We start from the raw sequence: 18,446 nt of genomic DNA, 5'->3' as shown, positions 1-18,446 counted from the left end.
GCCGGCCGGCATCCGACCCCACTCCGGCTTGTATGTTTGGCTCTTGGTGTCGACCGGCCCGCAAATTGCTATCCGGCCGAGACCGATTTGTAATGTTTTCAGCCATCAACCCCGCAGCAGCAAGACACGCGATTATCGAGCCTTCATGACGTACTTCTGATGAACAAGAACAGACTACGCACCTTGAGAGTTTGATATATATCGGGCCAACGTTCGTCTGGTATCTCTCCAAAGCCTCCTCACCCATTTCCCTTCACTCTCTTTTATCATTGATACGGTATCTTTTTGTCAAAATATCCAGACATGAGTGGGAAAGAATGCCAAGCGCTTGTGGTTGAGGCGCCTAACGGTAAACCATCGTTGGTCAGGAAGTCAATCCCGATTCCCCTGCCGGCATCCAACCAGGCTCTTGTGAAAATCTCACACATCGCACAGAACCCTACAGATGGCAAGTACATGACCCCAAATTTAGAAAGTGATGCATAATTCTCACATCGGCTAGTCCAGTCCTTTGACGGGAATGCCTTTGGCGATGGTGCGGTTCTGGGGTGCGACTTTGTCGGAACAGTCGAAGAGACAGGTGATCAAGTGAACAAGCTCAAAAAGGGCGACACCATCGCTGGGCTGATTTGGGGAGGTATGTTGCCTTAGAAGCTTGATTTAGACAACTCTGACTGTGGGATAGGAGAAATCAAAGGCATCGGAGGGTACAGCGAGTACACCGTGGCCGACAACGACATCAGCTTCCGGGTCCCGAAGAACATCAGCCTCGAGGAGGCGGTCACGTTGCCGCTTGCTTCCATGACATCATGGCTTGCGCTGTTCTCCAAAGATTGTCTCGCGATTCCTCGAGACGGGGGGAAAGATACATCTGTCCTCATTTGGGGCGGTAGTTGTGAGTCTTTTCCCCAAACATGAGTATGCATGCGTTCCGACTAATAATAAATAGCGAGTGTCGGACTTTATGCAATTCAAATTGCTGTACTTCACGGGTTCAAGGTCATCACAACGTGTAGTCCACGCCACTTCGACCTTGTCAAATCCCTTGGTGCGAAGCATGCCTTCGACTACCACGACGACGATGTTGTCGAGTCCATTAAGCAAGCGGCACCTGGTCTCAAGTATGTCTTCGACACCATCGGCAACAAGTCCTCGTCAGGCTTGGCGTCTCGAGCAATCGATGAGAGTGGTGGTCTTTGCACTGTACGACCTGGAAAGGCGAACACTGAGGATGTCACCAAGCAAACTAAGGTGACCGATGTGCTTGTCTGGACTGCCTTCTTGAAGGACCATCGCTACGGCAGCTTCCATTGGCCGGTAAGCCATCTTCGCTACGTGCGCACAGCGTTGCACTTCTTCCAGTCACTGACCAAGATAGGCGCATGAGGCAGACCACAAGCTTGGAACCGAGTTCTTTGAGAAGCTCCCTGGTTGGGTTGAGGAAGGTAAGATCAAACCCAACAAGGCCAAGGTTATTCCTGGGGGCCTCGATGGAGTCTCGAAAGGATTCCAGGAGTACCGCGATGGCAATATCTCTGCGACGAAGCTTGTGTACAAGCTTTGATGTCCTATGTAGAGAAAAACGCTTTGAATAGTGAAAAACTACAATCTTCCGTAGTCGTATCTAATAGTAAGGGTCAGATTGTCTATTTACGACAACACAACTTCCGATAGATACAACGTAAGGAATACAACTTCTACCTACAAGCACCCGGCAACCCGCCAGCGATCTTTCACTTGGAACTTCGAGGTGGGATAAAGCCGACAAAGCTAATCCTCCATCCGTTCAACCATGTGTACCCATCGGAGATCATGTTTCATGTCCTGGCTTGGTCTCGCCTTTCATCAAAGCCTCATTCACTTCCTCTGCCGGTGTTGCGGGTTCGTACTGCGTAGGACGTTCATCTTCAATTATCACAGCCTTTTCGGGTAGTCCTCCGAGGTAGATGGTCTTGCGGCCATTAGCCCTGCTCCACTCCTTGCTCGACATGTACATATTACTGTCGTTTTGAAACAGAAATGTTGTGAAGACCCTGCCTACGGTAAGTTGCTGAAGGCGATGTCGAAGAAGACCGATTGTTGATGTTCGGAAAACAGTTGTTACGACCAGTAGAAGCAGGATCGACAACATAACCAGCAGAAGAATGAACGCCGGGATTCCGAATAAAACATGATACTTGATCCTCCGGCCAAATGGATTGACGTGAATTCTGGCCGCTTCATCAGCCTTGTTATTGCCGGGCCCTAATGTGCCCTTTGTCCCAACCACTGCCGACGCCGCGAGATCAGTCCAGAGGAGCTTGATAATGTCTGATACGCGATCCGCATCCGAAGATAGAGACTGCCACCGCTCAAAAATAGGGATGTTTGAGACGCCAGCCAGATCGAATGGCCAGCCTTCATCAAGCGCTCCGTCAAAGCCGGAATCGGTGAAGAGTAGCTCCATGATGCTTAGTGCGAAGTTACTCCCAGGAAGATTGTAGTTCGATATGCCGAACGTGGGTTCGAGTGACGAAAGAGATAAAGCGCCGTGTTTCCCAAGAAGATGGAACTCTCGTTGCTTGACAGTGGAAATATTCGGCCGAGACACATACTCGGGTGAAATGATTCCCCAGATGGAACTTATCCCATCCATGGTCAACCCAGAGTTCTCCGCCGCCCATAGTGGGTAGTCATCCGGGCTGCTGTAGTTCTTTGGCTCAATAGACGTGACCTGGAGGCTGTCGAGTCCAGTGGTGCCGTTCACGGTAAAACTGACCGTCTTGATGATTGCTCGGACAGCGGCGGCGCAGGAATGCAGCGGAGAGGACCATTTGCTATGGTTTTCGTACATGGCCAACTTGTTACCACCGTCTACTCTCTGTGGTGCACCGCGCAGCAAGCCACATCCCACGTAGATCATGGAGATGTTGGCAATATCTGCGTTTCCAGCCCCAGCACAGACCAATTCCGCAATCGAGAAGTCACTTTGACTGACGTGGTATGGATTCGTCCAGTTCACCACTTTGTTGTTAGAGCTCACCGGGCTGATGAAGTCGAGGTAGTTGCCATACTGTGACTTGAGGCCGAGCCCGCGGTATTTCATGAAGCTATCCTCCTCCAGCAGAAACTCCTTGCCCAGATGGGAGTCAAGGTACGAGAACGCCTTGGTGCCGGCTGTCGCGTTGGTCATAGTTGTGACGTTGAGATATACCATGCTGTAGAAATTGTTAAGGACGCCTGCCTTGTAGGCTCTGGCTTTGAGCTCTGGGTTCGACTGTGCGTGTTCGCGGTCGTAGTAAGGATACGTATGGTTGAGGTTCACGAAACCCCCACGGTCAGTAAGTCTGAGCTTGTCGAAGTTGTAGAAGGATGAAGCAGTATAATTGACTTCGAAATCGAGTGTCAGATTCAGGTTGACGCAACTTGCGATTGGCTCGATGAATAGTAAGTCTTCAGACCAACTAGCGCCTAGCTCGATGTCGGTGGGGACCGTGTGGTTGCGGAAACCAATACCGCCGTTGGTCGCGTCAACAATCAGGCCTTCGACAATCTTCACAGTTGGATCCATGATGTGACTCTCCAGCTGGTTATACGCCCCTACGGACACTTCAGTGCCGTTGTCGACGTAAGGTCGTGTTGTCTGTGTTAATTGGCGCCATTCAATGTCAAAGAAGTTAGACACCGTCGTCCGATTCTTCGTCCCGCTGGAGAATATCTCCATCGCAAGTGGGTCGATCTTCGAGCTGTAGCCGAAAGGCATGTGAAAGGTTAGATTGCCGCTGCTGTTGGTGACCGTGACGATATTACCAGAGTAGGGGCATGGCACGGGTCCTTGTAGGAGGTAAGTCTGCCCCTGACTACAGGTACGCGAAAAGTTGTGATGTCCCCTTTGTGACGTGGCGATGCCAAAAGACCCAATGTCCTTGACGTATGAAAACGAGGCAAGTTTAGGCTCGAGTGTGCCGAGCTCCTCGTAAAGACCTAACGGGGTGATGACACCAGTTACAGCGATCAGGAAGGCGATGATGGGTACCGTCCAGGAGATAATAGTGATGTTGAGGCGGGCGCCATGGCTCTGAACCGAATCGGACTGGAGGATGGTGGGCCACCATGTTCGCTGAAAAATACGACTGGCGATGTTCCTGCATCATTACATTCCTCAGTATGCCTGCCCAAAAGATTCACTAATCGTCAATATAGCTGATACATACCATGTGGCAGCGGTCTCTGTGTCTCGGAGCAAACCCGCTAGTATCAAAGCAACGGCAGTTGGACACCACACCTGGGCTTGAGGTTCAAGTCAATTACTTTTCCAATTCTCAGAGCATTTGTAGATACTGCGAAACAGAAGGGTACCTACCGACAACGATGGCCGCCGCAATGATACCGGCCACGTACCCGACAGTGATTTCAATCATCGCAAACGCTGCTAGGGATTGAATGTTTGTCGGTTTGCTATGCACAACGTCCCCGCAAACGGTGCAGTGGGCGAAAATGGAACAAAAGACTAGACCTCTCCAAGCGCAACGTGAGCTGCACTCGCGGCATATATCTGGCAGCGCTGGCCGTGAAACGGTCTTCCTCGCCTATTTTCGATCATCCCATGTCTGCCTTATCATGCCAAGAACGCCTCGTTCTCGCGACATGCTGGCCGACATCACATTATGAAGTGGCTGAGGCGAAAGAATTGCGACGATTGGCTGTATGTAAAACAACATGCATCCAGGTCGATCTTTTTCTGACAGTTGTACAGGAGAGCTGAACTTTAGCACGGCTCTTCATTCGCCGGTGTGGCACTGGGTACTTCAACCCCAGCCTTCGCCGTACTAAGCGGAGGAACTATCACCCTTTCTGACCACACTCAACGGATCATCCCTGCCAAGACATCGTCTAATTCGTGGCGGTCTAGCTCGAGTCTAATTGAAGGGCGCGAGCCTGTATGGTGTGCAAACCTCAACGGCTTTTCTTCCTTTCTTTTTACTGTTGCGTTATGTTGAAGAGAAATTGAAGAAGGTGGTGAGCAACTCTTCTCTAGCCCAGTCGACTTTGTGAAATCATGCAGGATGACTAGCCATCCTTTCAAGATCAGGGTTGAATGGAAAGCAGTGAGACTGAACTCGTTCTTGTACGTTGATTTCGAGTGTTCAGCATAAGATCTTTGGTGGGTTACTCAAGTGTACAAAGACCCTAAAGCCAGTTCCTGTCGTTTTCTTCCATTTTCAAACATGAGATCTCGCTCACCGTAATATTTCCATTCAGTGCGGAGTCCATCCAAACTAATCGAACAACTATGGAAAAAGGGGAATTGAAAGCTCAGACATGTTGCTGCATTGAATTCGGCAATGCGGAAACTGATGTGTAAGGCGAGCTTGAGTAGAGGATTAGCGAATGAATCCTGCTCTTTGAAGTTTACTGTTGTTCTAAAACCATTTTATGAACGTAACAGGTGAATTTGTTTGTTTGCCACGTTGACTACAATTTACGACCACTGTCTTGATGGGCACTGGACTACTGCGAACCGTCTAGTTTCACAAGCAATGGTTGACTTATCCCTCTCCGAATGACGGACATAAGCGACTATCTTTTCACCATGAGACAGACCACCGGTTCGTTGATACTTGTACTTGTAACATGTGGCTAGTCTGATGTAAGTAGATGTCGGTTTCATTGACATCATAGGTCCAGCTGTTCGATAAGTCGTACGTCGCATCTTACACGAGGTGAACGACCGTGAACGACCACAGGAGCAAATGCAACACAGACAAATAGGTAGATAGCGACGCAGCAAGCGTCCATATGTTCAATTTTGAATCAAAATATGTTCATAATCCATAAAACCCCTTGTCACCTCCCATACCCCCCAATCGCTCACAGAGTCCTAGATGCCTTTGCACATCTAAGAAGTGCCAGAGCAGCCGACGAAGTTGTTGCCGCTGGCACCGGTGTGGGTGATCTGGCCGGCCTGTCCGCAGCTGGCGTTGATGACGACACGGTCGGCGCCGGGGGAGCCTTATTGTACTCGTTAGTCCTGGTCAAACATAACACAGATGACGCTTTCCGCAACACAGGGGCAGGGAAGCGCAACAAGACACACAGGGAACAAGACTCACCTCCAGTGTAGACGCCGCTGGTCTTGATGGGGAACTCGTACCACGGGCCGCTGACGTCGAAGTCGAAGCCCTCGTAGTTGTTGTAGCGGTGGGGGTAGGTGGAGGAGCCGGCGACGGTGCCGGCCTGGACGTGCTGGCAGGCGGCGTTGGAGGCGGCGTTGACCTGGGCGGTGGAGTATGTGGTGCTGCCGCAGGTGGTGGAGCGCTTCTCGATGGCCGCGGGGACGGCCGAGACGGCGAGGGCGAAGAGGGAGACGAGGACGACGGGGAGCTGCATCTTGACGGCGGGCGGGGGTTCCGAGTAGAGACTGAGAGTGAGTGTGTGAGACTGGCCTGGCGAGAGAGAGGAGATTTCAACCAGACATCGCGGGGTGGACCGTCTTTATACACGAATTCCACAATGGATGGGGAATTTTTGGACTTTCCGAGGGAGACGACTACACGAACATTGTTCCCCGTCACAGATGCAACGCACAATCACCGGTTTCCCCCCTTCCTCCACCCAGCTGACGGAGCCGGGCAGACAGCTCGTGAGCGGCGGCGATGATTGATTGGGGTTGCGTTGCGCTGTCAGCGCCGGGTTTCCCTGTCGCGTTGTCGATCGCCGGTCACTCAAAGCGGAAGGTGTGTTGTAAGGATCTTATCGCATGGCCAGGAACGCGGCCGTGGTTGGTCGGAATCGCAAGCGACATGACCCAGCAAACAGCGGAAAATAGAAGCTAAAAAGCCAAATCACTCCTTATTGAACTGCCCTCTGCTCCTCCGTCTTCATTGGTGGCTTGGGCACGGGGTGGAGGATGTCGTGCGCTAGTCAGGCCGCATCTACCGAACGGCATTGCAACGCCAACTTCTCATTCCTCCTGGGGCTAGAGGACAGGAGGGCGCCGTCGACGGCCCGGTGAGGAAGTCTCTCCCGTGTCTCCCGTGAATCCCGTCCCACCCACGCACCCACGCAGCGCGAATCCCCGCACTGGAGGAGGACCCCCCTTGCCGCCCTGCGCACCCTGTGCACCCTGCGGCCACCTCCGATCCACCGGGGGGTCCTTATTTCTTAAGCAGCTGTCTAAATGGGTTTAAGCCCGGCGGTGGTGGAGTCCGCAGGGACGCTGCGATTGTCGGGCTGTCCCTATCATTCTGCCCACGAGGGTCCTGGGTTCGTCGTGAACCGGGCAAAACTTGGCTTTTAAGCGCGCTTCGGAGCTTGGGTGATTTCCTTGGCTCGGCTGTGAGAGGCTGGCATGATTTTACCTTCTGAATAGGGTTACAAGCGTGGATGCCATGTGGGTGCGTTCGTCTCATGGATTCGGAATCGGCAGAGGCTGGAGTGGGGAAGAAGCGAGAGAAAGGAAGGGGACTCGGCTTCTTGGGTGACGATGTCTTGGCTTTTTCGTGGTGGATCTCTGTTCAACAGTACGCGAAAGCGACCGCTGTATCGCCGTGTTAGATAAGGAATATGGCAATTGAAGTCGCACCATTCTTGTTCTTGGTGGTTCAAATACCGCGATGATCGTATGCCCTGCTGGAGAAAAACAAGCTTGACAGCGTTCGTTGCTAATGGTGCAGGGGCATGTGCCGCTCACCCGATGCCTGGCAAATACCCAGAAACTTATTTCAATCGTCAAAAATCAACACCGGAGACGTCCGCTCGTCGCTCGCCAATGTCAAGCTTCTTAGCTTGCATGTGACAGTTTTGACTGCTCGCTGTTTGTTCTGCCCGCATCGGATCAAGTGCTGGATTGGGCATAGCATCCCTGAGACAAATGAGGTGTTTCGCTTGTGGCGGGGGAGGCCAACATCATCAACGCCGGGTTTATGAGCATCTGGGAAGGTGGTAGTTATCCTGATCCCTTCGACTGACAGCGTGTGGTGTGGCAAACGATATCACGAAGTGGCTTGATTGTGCGTGTAGTACAGGTATGGCATTCAAGATAGCTGGTCGGCGAGCGGCGAATTCCTTGGCTATCAAGATCAGAGATAGCTGGACGAGGAGGAAAGATGTTGAATTGAGAGATATGGGATTAGCGAAGGTCAAGAGCGAGGAATGTCTATCGACATGGAGGAAATATGCGGTGAGCCCGGTTGAGGTTGACCTCCTACACAGCTTATGCAGATGCAAACACAGGACTCCAGTCTTGTTCCTCCAACCACCTGGAAAGACTGGGAGGCTCAATCTTAACCTTGAGATCAGAAGGCCAAGTCAGCTTGTCCTTCCATCCGTCGACCTTTTCACCAAAAAAGCCGTATTCATCCACGAATAGGTGAGTCTGAGGCACCTCCAAACCCAAAGGGTCACCTGCGGCTAACTCGTCCACGCTCTTCTGGACATAGCCAAACTCTCGACCAGTGATGCGCGCAAGAGCGTCTGCCGTCTGGAAACGCGACTGGTACTCGTCGTACGCGGCAAGGATGGTCCCAGCCGGCTCGTCGACGACCAGAGCCCTGACGAACGGGCCCGTGCTCTTCGGCGCATCGATGAACGGCACGGGGACGTCGCCCGAAGTGGGGCCGTCGAACTCGGCCCGCTTGGTCTCGGGGTTCCAGCGCGGGACGAAGTAGGAGCCCGGAAGTATGTTGGAGTTGTAGTGCCCGACCAAAATTTGGGACGTCTTGGGCCACAGGGCAGGATAGGTCTGCTCGATGTGCTTGACGATGTTCCACTTGCCGTCGTAGTGGTGCACATGCTTGAGCTTCCCGTGGCTCAACTCATTGACACCGGGCAGGTTGCTGAAGACGAAACGCTCCAAGTTGGGGACGTCTGCAGCAGCGGCAGCGAGGTTGTAGCCCCATTGCTCCTCAGTCTCTTGAGCGACGACGGCGGGGTGAACGCCTTTCTCTTGCGCTTTCTGGCCGACGGCTGGATCTTGGATGACGCTCCAAAAGTCTGTGACGGCAAAGATGGCAGTTGCATTTTTGAAGGCTGCGCGCAGGTCCGTGACGGAGTCGAGAGAACCAGACACCATTTCCGCGCCGAGGTTGGCCAGCTCAGTGGCGGCAGCAGACGAGGTGTTGCGGGTGACTACACGGACATGCCACTCAGATGCCAGCGATTGATCGTCGAGAAAGGTTCGAACAACAGAACCTCCTTGGTTACCGGTTGCGCCTAGGACAACGAGAATCTTTTTGGAAACAGACATGACGAGGTTTCTGTAGAGGATGATGTGAGATATTGGTAAAATTCTATGGAAAGGCTGTAAATACGATAATAATGCTGGGGATCTGGAGCCAAGCCTGGTGTAGTGGGCTTGTCTCAAGTGTTATATCTGCAACTTGAAACCACGCGAGTCTGGCAGAAGTCCATGATATCGGAATCCTCTTGGCTAGTCAACGCCCTTTGGCGGAGAATCGGGAGGCGTGCACATGGCGTTGAGTGCCAGCATAACGTTTGTATTGACGCAGATTACGAATGAGAGAGTAGTCGCGGAGTTTGTCAGCGTCAGCATGGCGGACTTCCGTGGCTCACGCCGTGGACGCGGTTGTTGAACATGATGGAGGAATGAAGACGCCGGTTTGTGGCTAATTAGCCCCTCGGCGTGGGATAATTCGAGATGGAAAAGGGCAAATAGCGGGCTGACATCTCGCCGGCGGGGATTGGCTTGGCGGGATAAGGGATTGCCTCATGTCAACGAATATCGGCAGCGCTGATATTCCGACCCGAGGGAGAAAGTCCAGTGCTAGGATCCACCTTACATAAGGCGCCTGAGCTTGAGATGGTCCGTGTCCCAGCATTACATTAGCTGCCATTCAGGTGAGCTGGGGTGGAGGTTCGCAGTGGCAGCAGCACCAAAAGAAAGTCGCTGGGAGCAATTGGATGCGGCCCATTTAGCGTAACGGAGAACCTGAAGCTTGGGACTGAGTGTGACGCGAAGCAGGGCGTCAGGGCTCCGCAAAACGCGTTTTCTTTGGATGCCAATCAAGCCCCAATTTCCTCTGCGCCTTGTGCTTGCCTCAATTAATTAATTGTCCTCAACACCACAACCGCCCACCCCATCGCCGCGTGTCACGACGACGACGACAATCGCATCGACACCCACCGCCCACGCTACCAAGCCTCGTTCACACTCTCCTTGCGGTTGCCAATCCACCCCTAAATGCCCTCGGGCCGTTCGCGATGCGCGTCATCAAGCCAACATGGCTGAGCCATAGCGGCGAGCAGAAGGACTTCGAGGTCTACAGCTGTCACGTCTCCGCCGACGGCAAGCGCCTCGCGACTGCGGGCGGTGATGGACATGTGCGCGTCTGGTCGACTGAGGCCATCTACGGCGATGCCATCGAAGGCTCCGAGAAGAAGCCGCGACAGCTCTGCCACATGAGCCACCACCTGGGCACCATTCACTCCGTCCGCTTCTCGCCAAACGGTCGCTACCTTGCTTCCGGCGCCGACGACAAGCTGATCTGCGTCTACCACCTCGACAAGAGCCCTCCCGTGGCTTCATTCGGTAATGCGCCCTACTCCATCGCGATGCGCCCCGCTGTTTGCAGCTCTAACATTGTCCCCCAGGTCTGGGCTCCGAACCTCCCCCGGTCGAGAATTGGAAGACATACAAGCGTCTAGTCGGCCACGAGAACGATGTTCAGGACCTCGCCTGGTCTTTCGACTCGTCCATACTGGTCTCAGTCGGTCTCGACTCCAAGATTGTCGTGTGGTCCGGCCACAGCTTCGAGAGGCTCAAGACAATCACCGTCCACTCCAGTCACGTCAAGGGAATCACCTTTGACCCTGCAAACAAGTTCTTCGCGACTGCCTCCGACGACCGAACCATCAAGATCTTCCGATTCACTCCTCCCGCACCGAATGCGACACAACATGACATGGTCAACAACTTCGTGCTCGAGACGACGATCAGCGCACCATTTAAGAGCTCGCCGTTGACGACGTACTTCCGCAGATGCTCTTGGTCCCCCGACGGCAATCACATTGCGGCGCCAAACGCCGTGAACGGTCCAGTCAGCTCCGTGGCCATAATAGAGCGTACAAGATGGGATAGTGAGATCAACCTCATCGGCCACGAGGGCCCGACCGAAGTCTGCATGTTCTCCCCCCGCCTGTTCCATACCGAAAACCCTGCCGACAATCCTGATAACAACGGCCTTGTTACGGTCATCGCATCAGCTGGTCAGGATAAGACGCTGAGCATATGGAACACCAATACCAGCAGACCGGTTGTCATCCTCCAGGATGTCGCTGGAAAGTCAATATCGGACTTGGCCTGGTCCCCTGACGGCGGAACGATTTTCGCTTCAAGTCTCGACGGCTCTGTGGTCGGCATACAATTCGATCGCGGAGAGCTCGGATGGGTTGCCAACGCGGAGGAGAACGACAAGGCGCTGCAAAAATACGGGGCGTCGAGGAAGGGTATGGGTATCGCGGAAGATATCGAAAACCTCAACCTGGAGAATCAGAGCAAGGCCGGCGAGTCCAGGGCCGCTGAATCACGAATGGGGGCTCTCATGGGTGACGGTCCATCGAAAGATGCAGCACCTACGACGAACGGAACAAAGCCTGGCGGATCGGCGACGGGCACGTCAACACCGAAGCCAACCAACGGCAACGTCGAGCCCGAGAAGGAAAAGGAGAAGCCGACAGAAGAGCCTGCAGACAAGTCGGCGGAGAGAGTCAAGGAACTCAAGTCGCGGGTGACTGTTGGAAAGGACGGCAGGAAACGTGTGGCGCCTCTTCTGGTATCTGCTTCAGGCACCGGTCAATCATCCCTCCCTCAGACACAACTTGTCGGATCTACCTCATCAAAGGCAGCACAGAACGATGCCCCGCAAACGATCTTGGATCTCGACAGGCCATTTGACGGTCTTCCCAAGGGAGGAGTTGCCGCCATGCTTCTGGGTAACAAGCGGAAGGTAGCGGCAATCGAAGGCGAGGAAGAGGAAGAACACGCGTCGAAGCGCCAAGCAACCACCGGCCCCACGGCGGTTGTGCTCAACGGTGTGGATGGAGCTGAGCCAGCTTCAGTCGTGCCAGCATTACATGGAGTCGTACCTACACCCGAGTACCTCCGTCCAGCAGTGCTAAACCCATCAATCGCCTTTGCACAGATTCGCCTCGCTGTTCCCAAGGTCAGAGCACAAATCGTACGTCCCCTGGAGCGGGGCGTCCTGCTGCCTGAGAGTAGCACCGACGAGGCGTCCAAGGTACCGGAGAACATCATCCTGGAAGCTCGAAACCCAGTTCAGATTAGGGATCCATCTCACATTTCAGCTACCAAGCGTGGAACACTGCTGTGGCAGGATTACCTCCCCAGAGCGGTCATCTTGGTCACTGGCAACAAGACTTTCTGGGCGGCAGCTTGCGAGGACGGCAGTGTCTTCACGTGGACACCCGCCGGTCGTCGGCTGATGAACCCAATCATCATGGAGTCTCAGCCCGTCATCCTCGACTGTCGCCACAATTATCTCCTGTGCATCAACGCTGTCGGATTATGTCACGTCTGGGATGTGCAGAGGCAAGCAGCCATTCACCCACCAGTCTCTCTTGGCCCCGTTCTCGAGCTTGCTACTACCACGCTGAACCTCAACTCCACGACACCAGGCCCAGGCATCACATCGGCGCAGTTGAACTCGGCTGGACATATCGTTGTCACCCTTACCAACGGCGATGGCTATTACTATACCCGTGACATGTACTGCTGGCAGAGAGTCAGCGAGGCCTGGTGGGCTGTCGGCTCTCAATATTGGAACAGCAACGACTCCGCTATTAGTGCCCTTCAGTCAACCGCCGTCGGCCCCGTCACACCCGCCAAGCCGAAGGACGCCGACACCGCCAATGTCTCTGCCGGTATCATCCCGTACCTCGAGCGTCACACTACCAACGAATTCCTGCTCAAGGGCCGCGCATACACCTTGCAGCGCATTGTTAAGATGCTGCTCTCCAAGGATGGCTTCGAAGGCTTTGAGTCGACGGTCAGCATTGCCCATCTCGAAAACCGCATCGCCGCCGCCCTGCACCTGGATGCGAGGGATGAATTCCGTCTGTATCTCTTCATGTACGCCAAGCGCATCGGTGCCGAGGGCCATCGCGGCAAGGTCGAGGAACTCCTCAACAGTCTCATTGGCGGCATTCTCAAGGACAAGGACGAGAAGGAGACGGGACGGGGTTGGTTCAGCAAGGAGGAGGACATCTGCGGCTGGGACCGGAAGGAGCTGCTGAAGGGCGTCGTAATGATCCTCGGTATGTCTCGCCACTATTCTATCTTTAGTCCAAGTTTACTAACACGTCGCCACAGGAAAATTCCGAGAACTTCAACGACTGACGATCCAATACGCCCGCCTTCTCGACCTGAACCTCGAGAGCGATGGTATGGACATCGAGTGAGAGGGGACTACGGAAGAAGCACAGAAAACTCATATCCTTCCCGCTGTATTAATGACGAGAACCAATTGTTGTATAGTATACCTGACATGATGAGAGAAAAGGGGTCGCCGAAAGGGCGCGGTCGCTGGGAGGAAGGCTTTTGGAGTCGGCGTACGCTTTGTGTAGGATGGGTTCGTTTTGTTGGGGGACACTGGGCGAGGAAGATAACTACTTGTTACGCTTCAACTCTCGTCGGGGCCTGGTCGTGAGGGTAGTTTGAGCAGAAGCTCTGAATCACATATTCTTAACCAAGTTTGGTGTTGAGATCATTGTTTGTCGACATGCGCACTGGCTCTTGTGTCGATTGAGGGTCATTTGTGACGTGGATGATCTTGGAGTCTAGGTTACATCTGACTTTCATTGACAGGAATTGCCAGGCTAAGTCATCTTCCATTCTAACCTCCAAGTCAAATATCCCTAGCCGCCACCTCCGAGACCCTACGAACAACTCGTGCGTTGTGGCGACTGCCCTCCACGCATCGTATCAGCGTAAGTGAGCAGCTTAGCAGTCGTCGCACATGATGAGGCAAGCGGTCATGCATCCAGAACGCTGAAGAGCGGACTGCCTGTCAGGGCCGCCGTAGTCTGTGGAATGTCAATGTTAGAAATACGATTCACATTTTGAGCTTGATTTCGCGATGGTGAACTCACTGTCGTGGCAGTCGGAGGTGCAGCTGAGGCAGGTACCTTGGAAGGGGGCACCGGCTTTGCAGCCTGCCATGACGGACGGGACGACGGCCGCGGCGATGAGGAGGATGGTCTTGGAGAAGAGCATGGTGGTGGTATGGTGTAATTGGTCGGTGAGGTGACAAGAATGCGGATGTGGGAGGACGGTTGAGTGTTTGAAGGGTTGATGCTGATAGAGGAAGATAGATGAATGTTAGTTAGACGATATAGGTACTACTTATACTTGATTTTGGTTGATCGCTTGGACCTGGATCATGAATATAGAAACTCCATTTCTGGCTGTGTTTCTTGGCAAATCCTGAATATAATCTAAAGTTCCCCGAAGGATTCTGGTGTTCACGAAAGAATGCGAGACAAAAGCCAACATCGCACACTTGTGGAGGCTAACTAGCGAGCTGTAAAACTATTTGGGCAATAATCTGCCTCATGAGCAGGATGTAGTCTTGGCGTTGATGACAACTGATCATAGTGATAAGACAACATCGAGCTGAGGCTGGGATTTGATGCGAGCGAGCGAATAAGGAACGAGGGTGAGTCCGGGTGCCTAAGGAATGAGAAGACATCCCGGATGATGGCCCAAGCCCCCTTGTGGGTAAGGTAGATCCACTACTCAGCTCCTCACAAGCATACAGTTGACTCTCCACCCGAGATGAGAACGAGATACTGTATTGAGGTAGGATAGGAACTTTTGGACGGTTTTATTGACGTAATGATTACACAAAGCATTTGACCAGAGACGGAGCGACTTCCTAATTGCATTGCCTGGTGAGCTGCAGCTGACAAGATAGGCGCAGGGAATTGAGGTATACTTACCTCTTGAAATCAACTGTTTATTCGGTTTCAACTCTCATTGTTTTGTATTGGTGAGATTAAGTTCCCAGAAGCTCTCAAGATATTAAGCTGCTGCTGCTAATTAGCCTTGGTTCAGCCTACCCTATGTAATACGACCGGACCGCAGTAATTGTGGTCTCGGTCTATAGTTGCCGCATCGATCTGTAGTAGGGGTGTACTCCGAGTCCGTGAACTCATCGCTTGAGCGCTCGATCCCACAATAGTGACGTTATCGTCTGAGTATTGAGATGATGCTGCTTCTCTTTTCCTCTTCAACCCTTGGACCAGCTCAACGCGACACGTTCCCTCAACTACGCGAGTAGTCACCTGCGTGTAACGAGACCGGACACGCTGTTTGCTGTCTGGCTTGACAGCGTACTGATGCGCTTGATCGTCCCAGGTCCTCCAATCTGCCCCCGCGTCCAGAAGAAGGTCTGCGACGGCTTTATAACCATTTCTGCAGGCCGCTTCAAGTGAAGTCTGCCCCCAATAGCTGCTTCGGGCATCCAGATCTGCTCCATTCTCAATGAGTAATTCCACAATGTTTTTGTGGCCGTTTGATGAAGCGGAAAAAATCGGGGGGCCGTTCCGACTGTGGTCGTTAACATCTTCACCTCGAGAAATCAATTCCCTAACGAGGTTTCGGAGGCCATGTTTGGAGGCAAAGTACAACGGACCGCCTTCATGCTGTACACTTTCAGCTGGCCAATACTGCTGATACCATGCGGTATAACAATATTGATCAAGCAAAAATTCTGCAGCTGTTGTAATTAGCTCAGTGCATTTCTGCTCGTCTGCTTTCTTGGCATAGTCCATCCAACTGATTGCTGCATGGAACCCTAAATGGAAATTGGGTTCCTCCCCAATACATTGTGGTCCCTTTCCCTTGCCGTTGCCAAGCATCTCTGTTCCTCTGCTAGCTTCGTGAAAGGCAATGCCCCTCAAGTAAGCCAGGCAAGTTCGCGTGAGATTGATGCTAGCTGCGGGCTGTAAACCAACATCTGCATGACCGAGAAGGAACTCCTGGACGGAGGAGTGAGCGAGCTGAAGTTGAATCGTTCTGTGCCGCCCCTTTCCATTTACCACCGATGTCACAAGGCTGGAGCATATTCGTTGTATTTCCTCAGGCCGTGGCATTCTGTCTGCGATGTCGAAGGATTCCCGCCTAACGGCGACGATGTCCACGGCCTTTTCCAATGTAAGAGGTGTTTTTGAGTACAGTAAGAATTGAAGAAGGCGATTCGCTTTGGATTTCAGCGTCAGCGAGATGTTGTTGAGAATTCGTTCGTACGTTTCGTTGAGATCTCGGGGCAGTGAGTCAAGCTCTGTTTCAATGCCTTCTCGATCAAGACAGTTCTCCAGGCTGTCAAGTTGGCATGCTGCCCATCTGAACCTGCAATACTGGTTCAGTCATTTGTCTCTTGGATAGACCGTGGTCGTAGTGGAGATCACTTACATCCCGTCCGCCTTGCTTGTAATCTGATCACACACTAATTTGACGATGCCAGGGTTTGTTGTCCATTTTTGAAACCCAGCATCTTTGTCAAGTCTTTGTTCCACATACGACCGGATGTCCGAATTGATGGCGGTTTTGCTTAGAGGAACGCAACCCTCCGGCCCCAGAACTATCCCGAGCTCATGTTCAAACTCGTACTCTGGTCGACTAGTGAGCAGCATCTTTACATGTCCGAGGTCACTGGTAGATACCAAATCTCTTATCCAACGAATCAACGGGTAACGTGTGACGCATTCGTCTAATGCGTCCACCACTATGACGGCACTCTCCACACTCCTCAGCATATCATAAAAACAACCCGAGAGCTTTTCAAAAGCAGGTTGACTATAATCGTCCGAACACTCAGAGAACAAGGCGTCGAGGCCAGAAACAGTCCCACCGGTGGATAAATGAAGTTGGTAGAGCAGTCCTCGAAGCATAGCATCCATCGTTTGTTTCTTGGGATCTCGGAAATCAAAATAGAACTGTAGGAGGCATCGAACATCTTCCTTCTTGAGTCGATCGAATATCGTGGTGCTGAGGACGGTTTTACCGGATCCAGATAGTCCATACAGCCAAAGATGTTGGCGGGAACCGCTCCGCCATAGCTGGAAAGAAGGCTCGTCAAATGAAAGAAGGCTCGTCAAATATCCAAGAGCCAGTGCCTTCCTGTCGGACAATCCTGGCGCTGTCTGCGTTTGTGGAGGAATTTGGGGGGGACAACCACCTCCGAAGATCGGTGTGCCGCTGAGAAGTCCGGATATCACTGGCAGTACGATTTGTTTCCTGGATAGATGTCCTTTGCCAGCTTTGCGAAGCTTCCACTATTGGGGGGTCAGTATAGTCGGTAGAGATGAAACCGGGAGCTTTCAAACTAACGAGATTTAATGGCCATTGCAAGGTTGTCTTCCCTGTTGACAACCGCAGCTGAAACTTCCTCCAAAAGATCCCTTGTGTAAGCCGCTGCCGTCATCGCTGCAAAGCCTTGCCATTCCTTATTCTTGTGGGTATCTGAATAGTCGCAAATCCCCCGAATAACTAGACAGGGAAAATGATTCATCAAACCGGCTACCTCCATCTCAAAACAGAGCGCTCCTGTCTGTTTCGATAGTTGGTCCCTTATATTGGCGTCCTTCATCAACCTGTTCCCAGAGGCGATGAGGCCATAATGGACGGCAGGGTTGTCATCTTCGACGCCTCTCTCAGCTCGCATTACCATTTCAGATTGGTCTCCTCCGCAAACCACACTGCAGTTGTTTGAGGAGTCTGTCTGAGAATGCGTGATGTGCGGTAGATAGAGCCTATCGGAGGTGACGTGGGGCCGGCGATGGCTCCTCTTCAAACGAGGATACTTCTCTAGCACTCTTTCAATCTTGCCGTTGATGTCGTGGCCCTCCATCATATGCCGGGCTTCAAGGCTGCTGACTGCCGTCAGCAATGACTGCGGAGGCTGGTTCAAACTTCCCGTCATCGAAAATTCCCGGTCTTGTATCGTCTTGCCATAGTCGTACTGCACCACGCCTCCTTTACCTGCGTTTATGTCGCGAGTCCCTACGACAATATCACCAAGGTGAATGTCGTGCGTTTTGCTCGGAGCGCCACCCCCTATCCCAACCATAAGCCCAACCTTGAGATTCGGGAAACTGTGGATCATATCTCTCGCGACGGTAGCTGCGGCTGTGGTGCCATATTCCGACTTGGGTAGAGCTGCGATGGCCACATTGTGCCTTCCCATACGACCAAGGGAATAGCTATTATTATCATGCTGCGAGATTGATAGTGGGTCGTCATGCTGTTCATCCAAGAATGCTCTGGCAGCGACAAACTCTGTCGTGATGGCGCAGATCCAACCAATGGTGTAAATACCCGGGTCGGACATTGCGCATCAGTCTCTAGAAAGTCTGGACAGGGCATCAACAAGAAGAAAGGATTGAAGATGGGCTGTTTTCGGTTCTCGGCGATAGATAAGCACGGGAAA

General features: G+C 52.7%; 8 protein-coding genes across 8 annotated transcripts; 2 read left to right on the top strand and 6 right to left on the bottom strand.

Annotated features, from left to right (window-relative positions):
• Positions 1–303: 303 nt before the first annotated feature.
• Positions 304–1,564, top strand: CGGC5_v002508 (Zinc-type alcohol dehydrogenase-like protein; the record flags this gene model as incomplete). Its single annotated transcript, XM_066150978.1, has 5 exons — positions 304–349; positions 503–637; positions 686–895; positions 950–1,317; positions 1,379–1,564. 5 exons carry the CDS (start codon positions 304–306, stop codon positions 1,562–1,564), a joined length of 945 nt encoding a protein of 314 aa, XP_066009695.1.
• A 246-nt stretch (positions 1,565–1,810) lies between these two features.
• CGGC5_v002507 (uncharacterized protein) lies at positions 1,811–4,400 on the bottom strand (the record flags this gene model as incomplete). Its single annotated transcript, XM_066150977.1, has 3 exons — positions 1,811–4,124; positions 4,194–4,209; positions 4,343–4,400. The coding sequence occupies 3 exons, from the start codon at positions 4,398–4,400 to the stop codon at positions 1,811–1,813; spliced, it is 2,388 nt and encodes a 795-aa protein (XP_066009692.1).
• A 1,478-nt stretch (positions 4,401–5,878) lies between these two features.
• Positions 5,879–6,369, bottom strand: RNF1-1 (Guanyl-specific ribonuclease F1; the record flags this gene model as incomplete). Its single annotated transcript, XM_032027135.1, has 2 exons — positions 5,879–5,991; positions 6,093–6,369. The coding sequence occupies 2 exons, from the start codon at positions 6,367–6,369 to the stop codon at positions 5,879–5,881; spliced, it is 390 nt and encodes a 129-aa protein (XP_031876463.1).
• A 1,825-nt stretch (positions 6,370–8,194) lies between these two features.
• NMRAL1-8 (NmrA-like family domain-containing protein 1) lies at positions 8,195–9,576 on the bottom strand (the record flags this gene model as incomplete). Its single annotated transcript, XM_032027136.1, has 3 exons — positions 8,195–9,236; positions 9,291–9,333; positions 9,540–9,576. 3 exons carry the CDS (start codon positions 9,574–9,576, stop codon positions 8,195–8,197), a joined length of 1,122 nt encoding a protein of 373 aa, XP_031876454.1.
• Positions 9,577–10,200: 624 nt separating this feature from the next.
• On the top strand, positions 10,201–13,416 carry HIR1 (the record flags this gene model as incomplete). The annotated part of the gene is made up of 3 exons (XM_032027137.1): positions 10,201–10,528; positions 10,591–13,272; positions 13,328–13,416. The coding sequence occupies 3 exons, from the start codon at positions 10,201–10,203 to the stop codon at positions 13,414–13,416; spliced, it is 3,099 nt and encodes a 1,032-aa protein (XP_031876474.1).
• A 541-nt stretch (positions 13,417–13,957) lies between these two features.
• CGGC5_v002503 (uncharacterized protein) lies at positions 13,958–14,230 on the bottom strand (the record flags this gene model as incomplete). Its single annotated transcript, XM_032027138.1, has 2 exons — positions 13,958–14,040; positions 14,107–14,230. 2 exons carry the CDS (start codon positions 14,228–14,230, stop codon positions 13,958–13,960), a joined length of 207 nt encoding a protein of 68 aa, XP_031876475.1.
• A 1,908-nt stretch (positions 14,231–16,138) lies between these two features.
• Positions 16,139–16,650, bottom strand: CGGC5_v002502 (uncharacterized protein; the record flags this gene model as incomplete). The annotated part of the gene is made up of 3 exons (XM_066150976.1): positions 16,139–16,217; positions 16,265–16,366; positions 16,430–16,650. 3 exons carry the CDS (start codon positions 16,648–16,650, stop codon positions 16,139–16,141), a joined length of 402 nt encoding a protein of 133 aa, XP_066009694.1.
• Positions 16,651–17,092: 442 nt separating this feature from the next.
• Positions 17,093–18,347, bottom strand: CGGC5_v002501 (uncharacterized protein; the record flags this gene model as incomplete). Its single annotated transcript, XM_032027141.2, has 2 exons — positions 17,093–17,292; positions 17,348–18,347. The coding sequence occupies 2 exons, from the start codon at positions 18,345–18,347 to the stop codon at positions 17,093–17,095; spliced, it is 1,200 nt and encodes a 399-aa protein (XP_031876459.2).
• Positions 18,348–18,446: the final 99 nt, after the last annotated feature.

This window comes from Colletotrichum fructicola, assembly GCF_000319635.2.
Source record: "Colletotrichum fructicola Nara gc5 chromosome Unknown KSG_Nara_v1_contig01, whole genome shotgun sequence".
NCBI classification, from domain to species: domain Eukaryota; kingdom Fungi; phylum Ascomycota; class Sordariomycetes; order Glomerellales; family Glomerellaceae; genus Colletotrichum; species Colletotrichum fructicola.
Note: the sequence above shows the minus strand (reverse complement) of the source record. Positions and strands in the feature narration are given on the sequence as shown.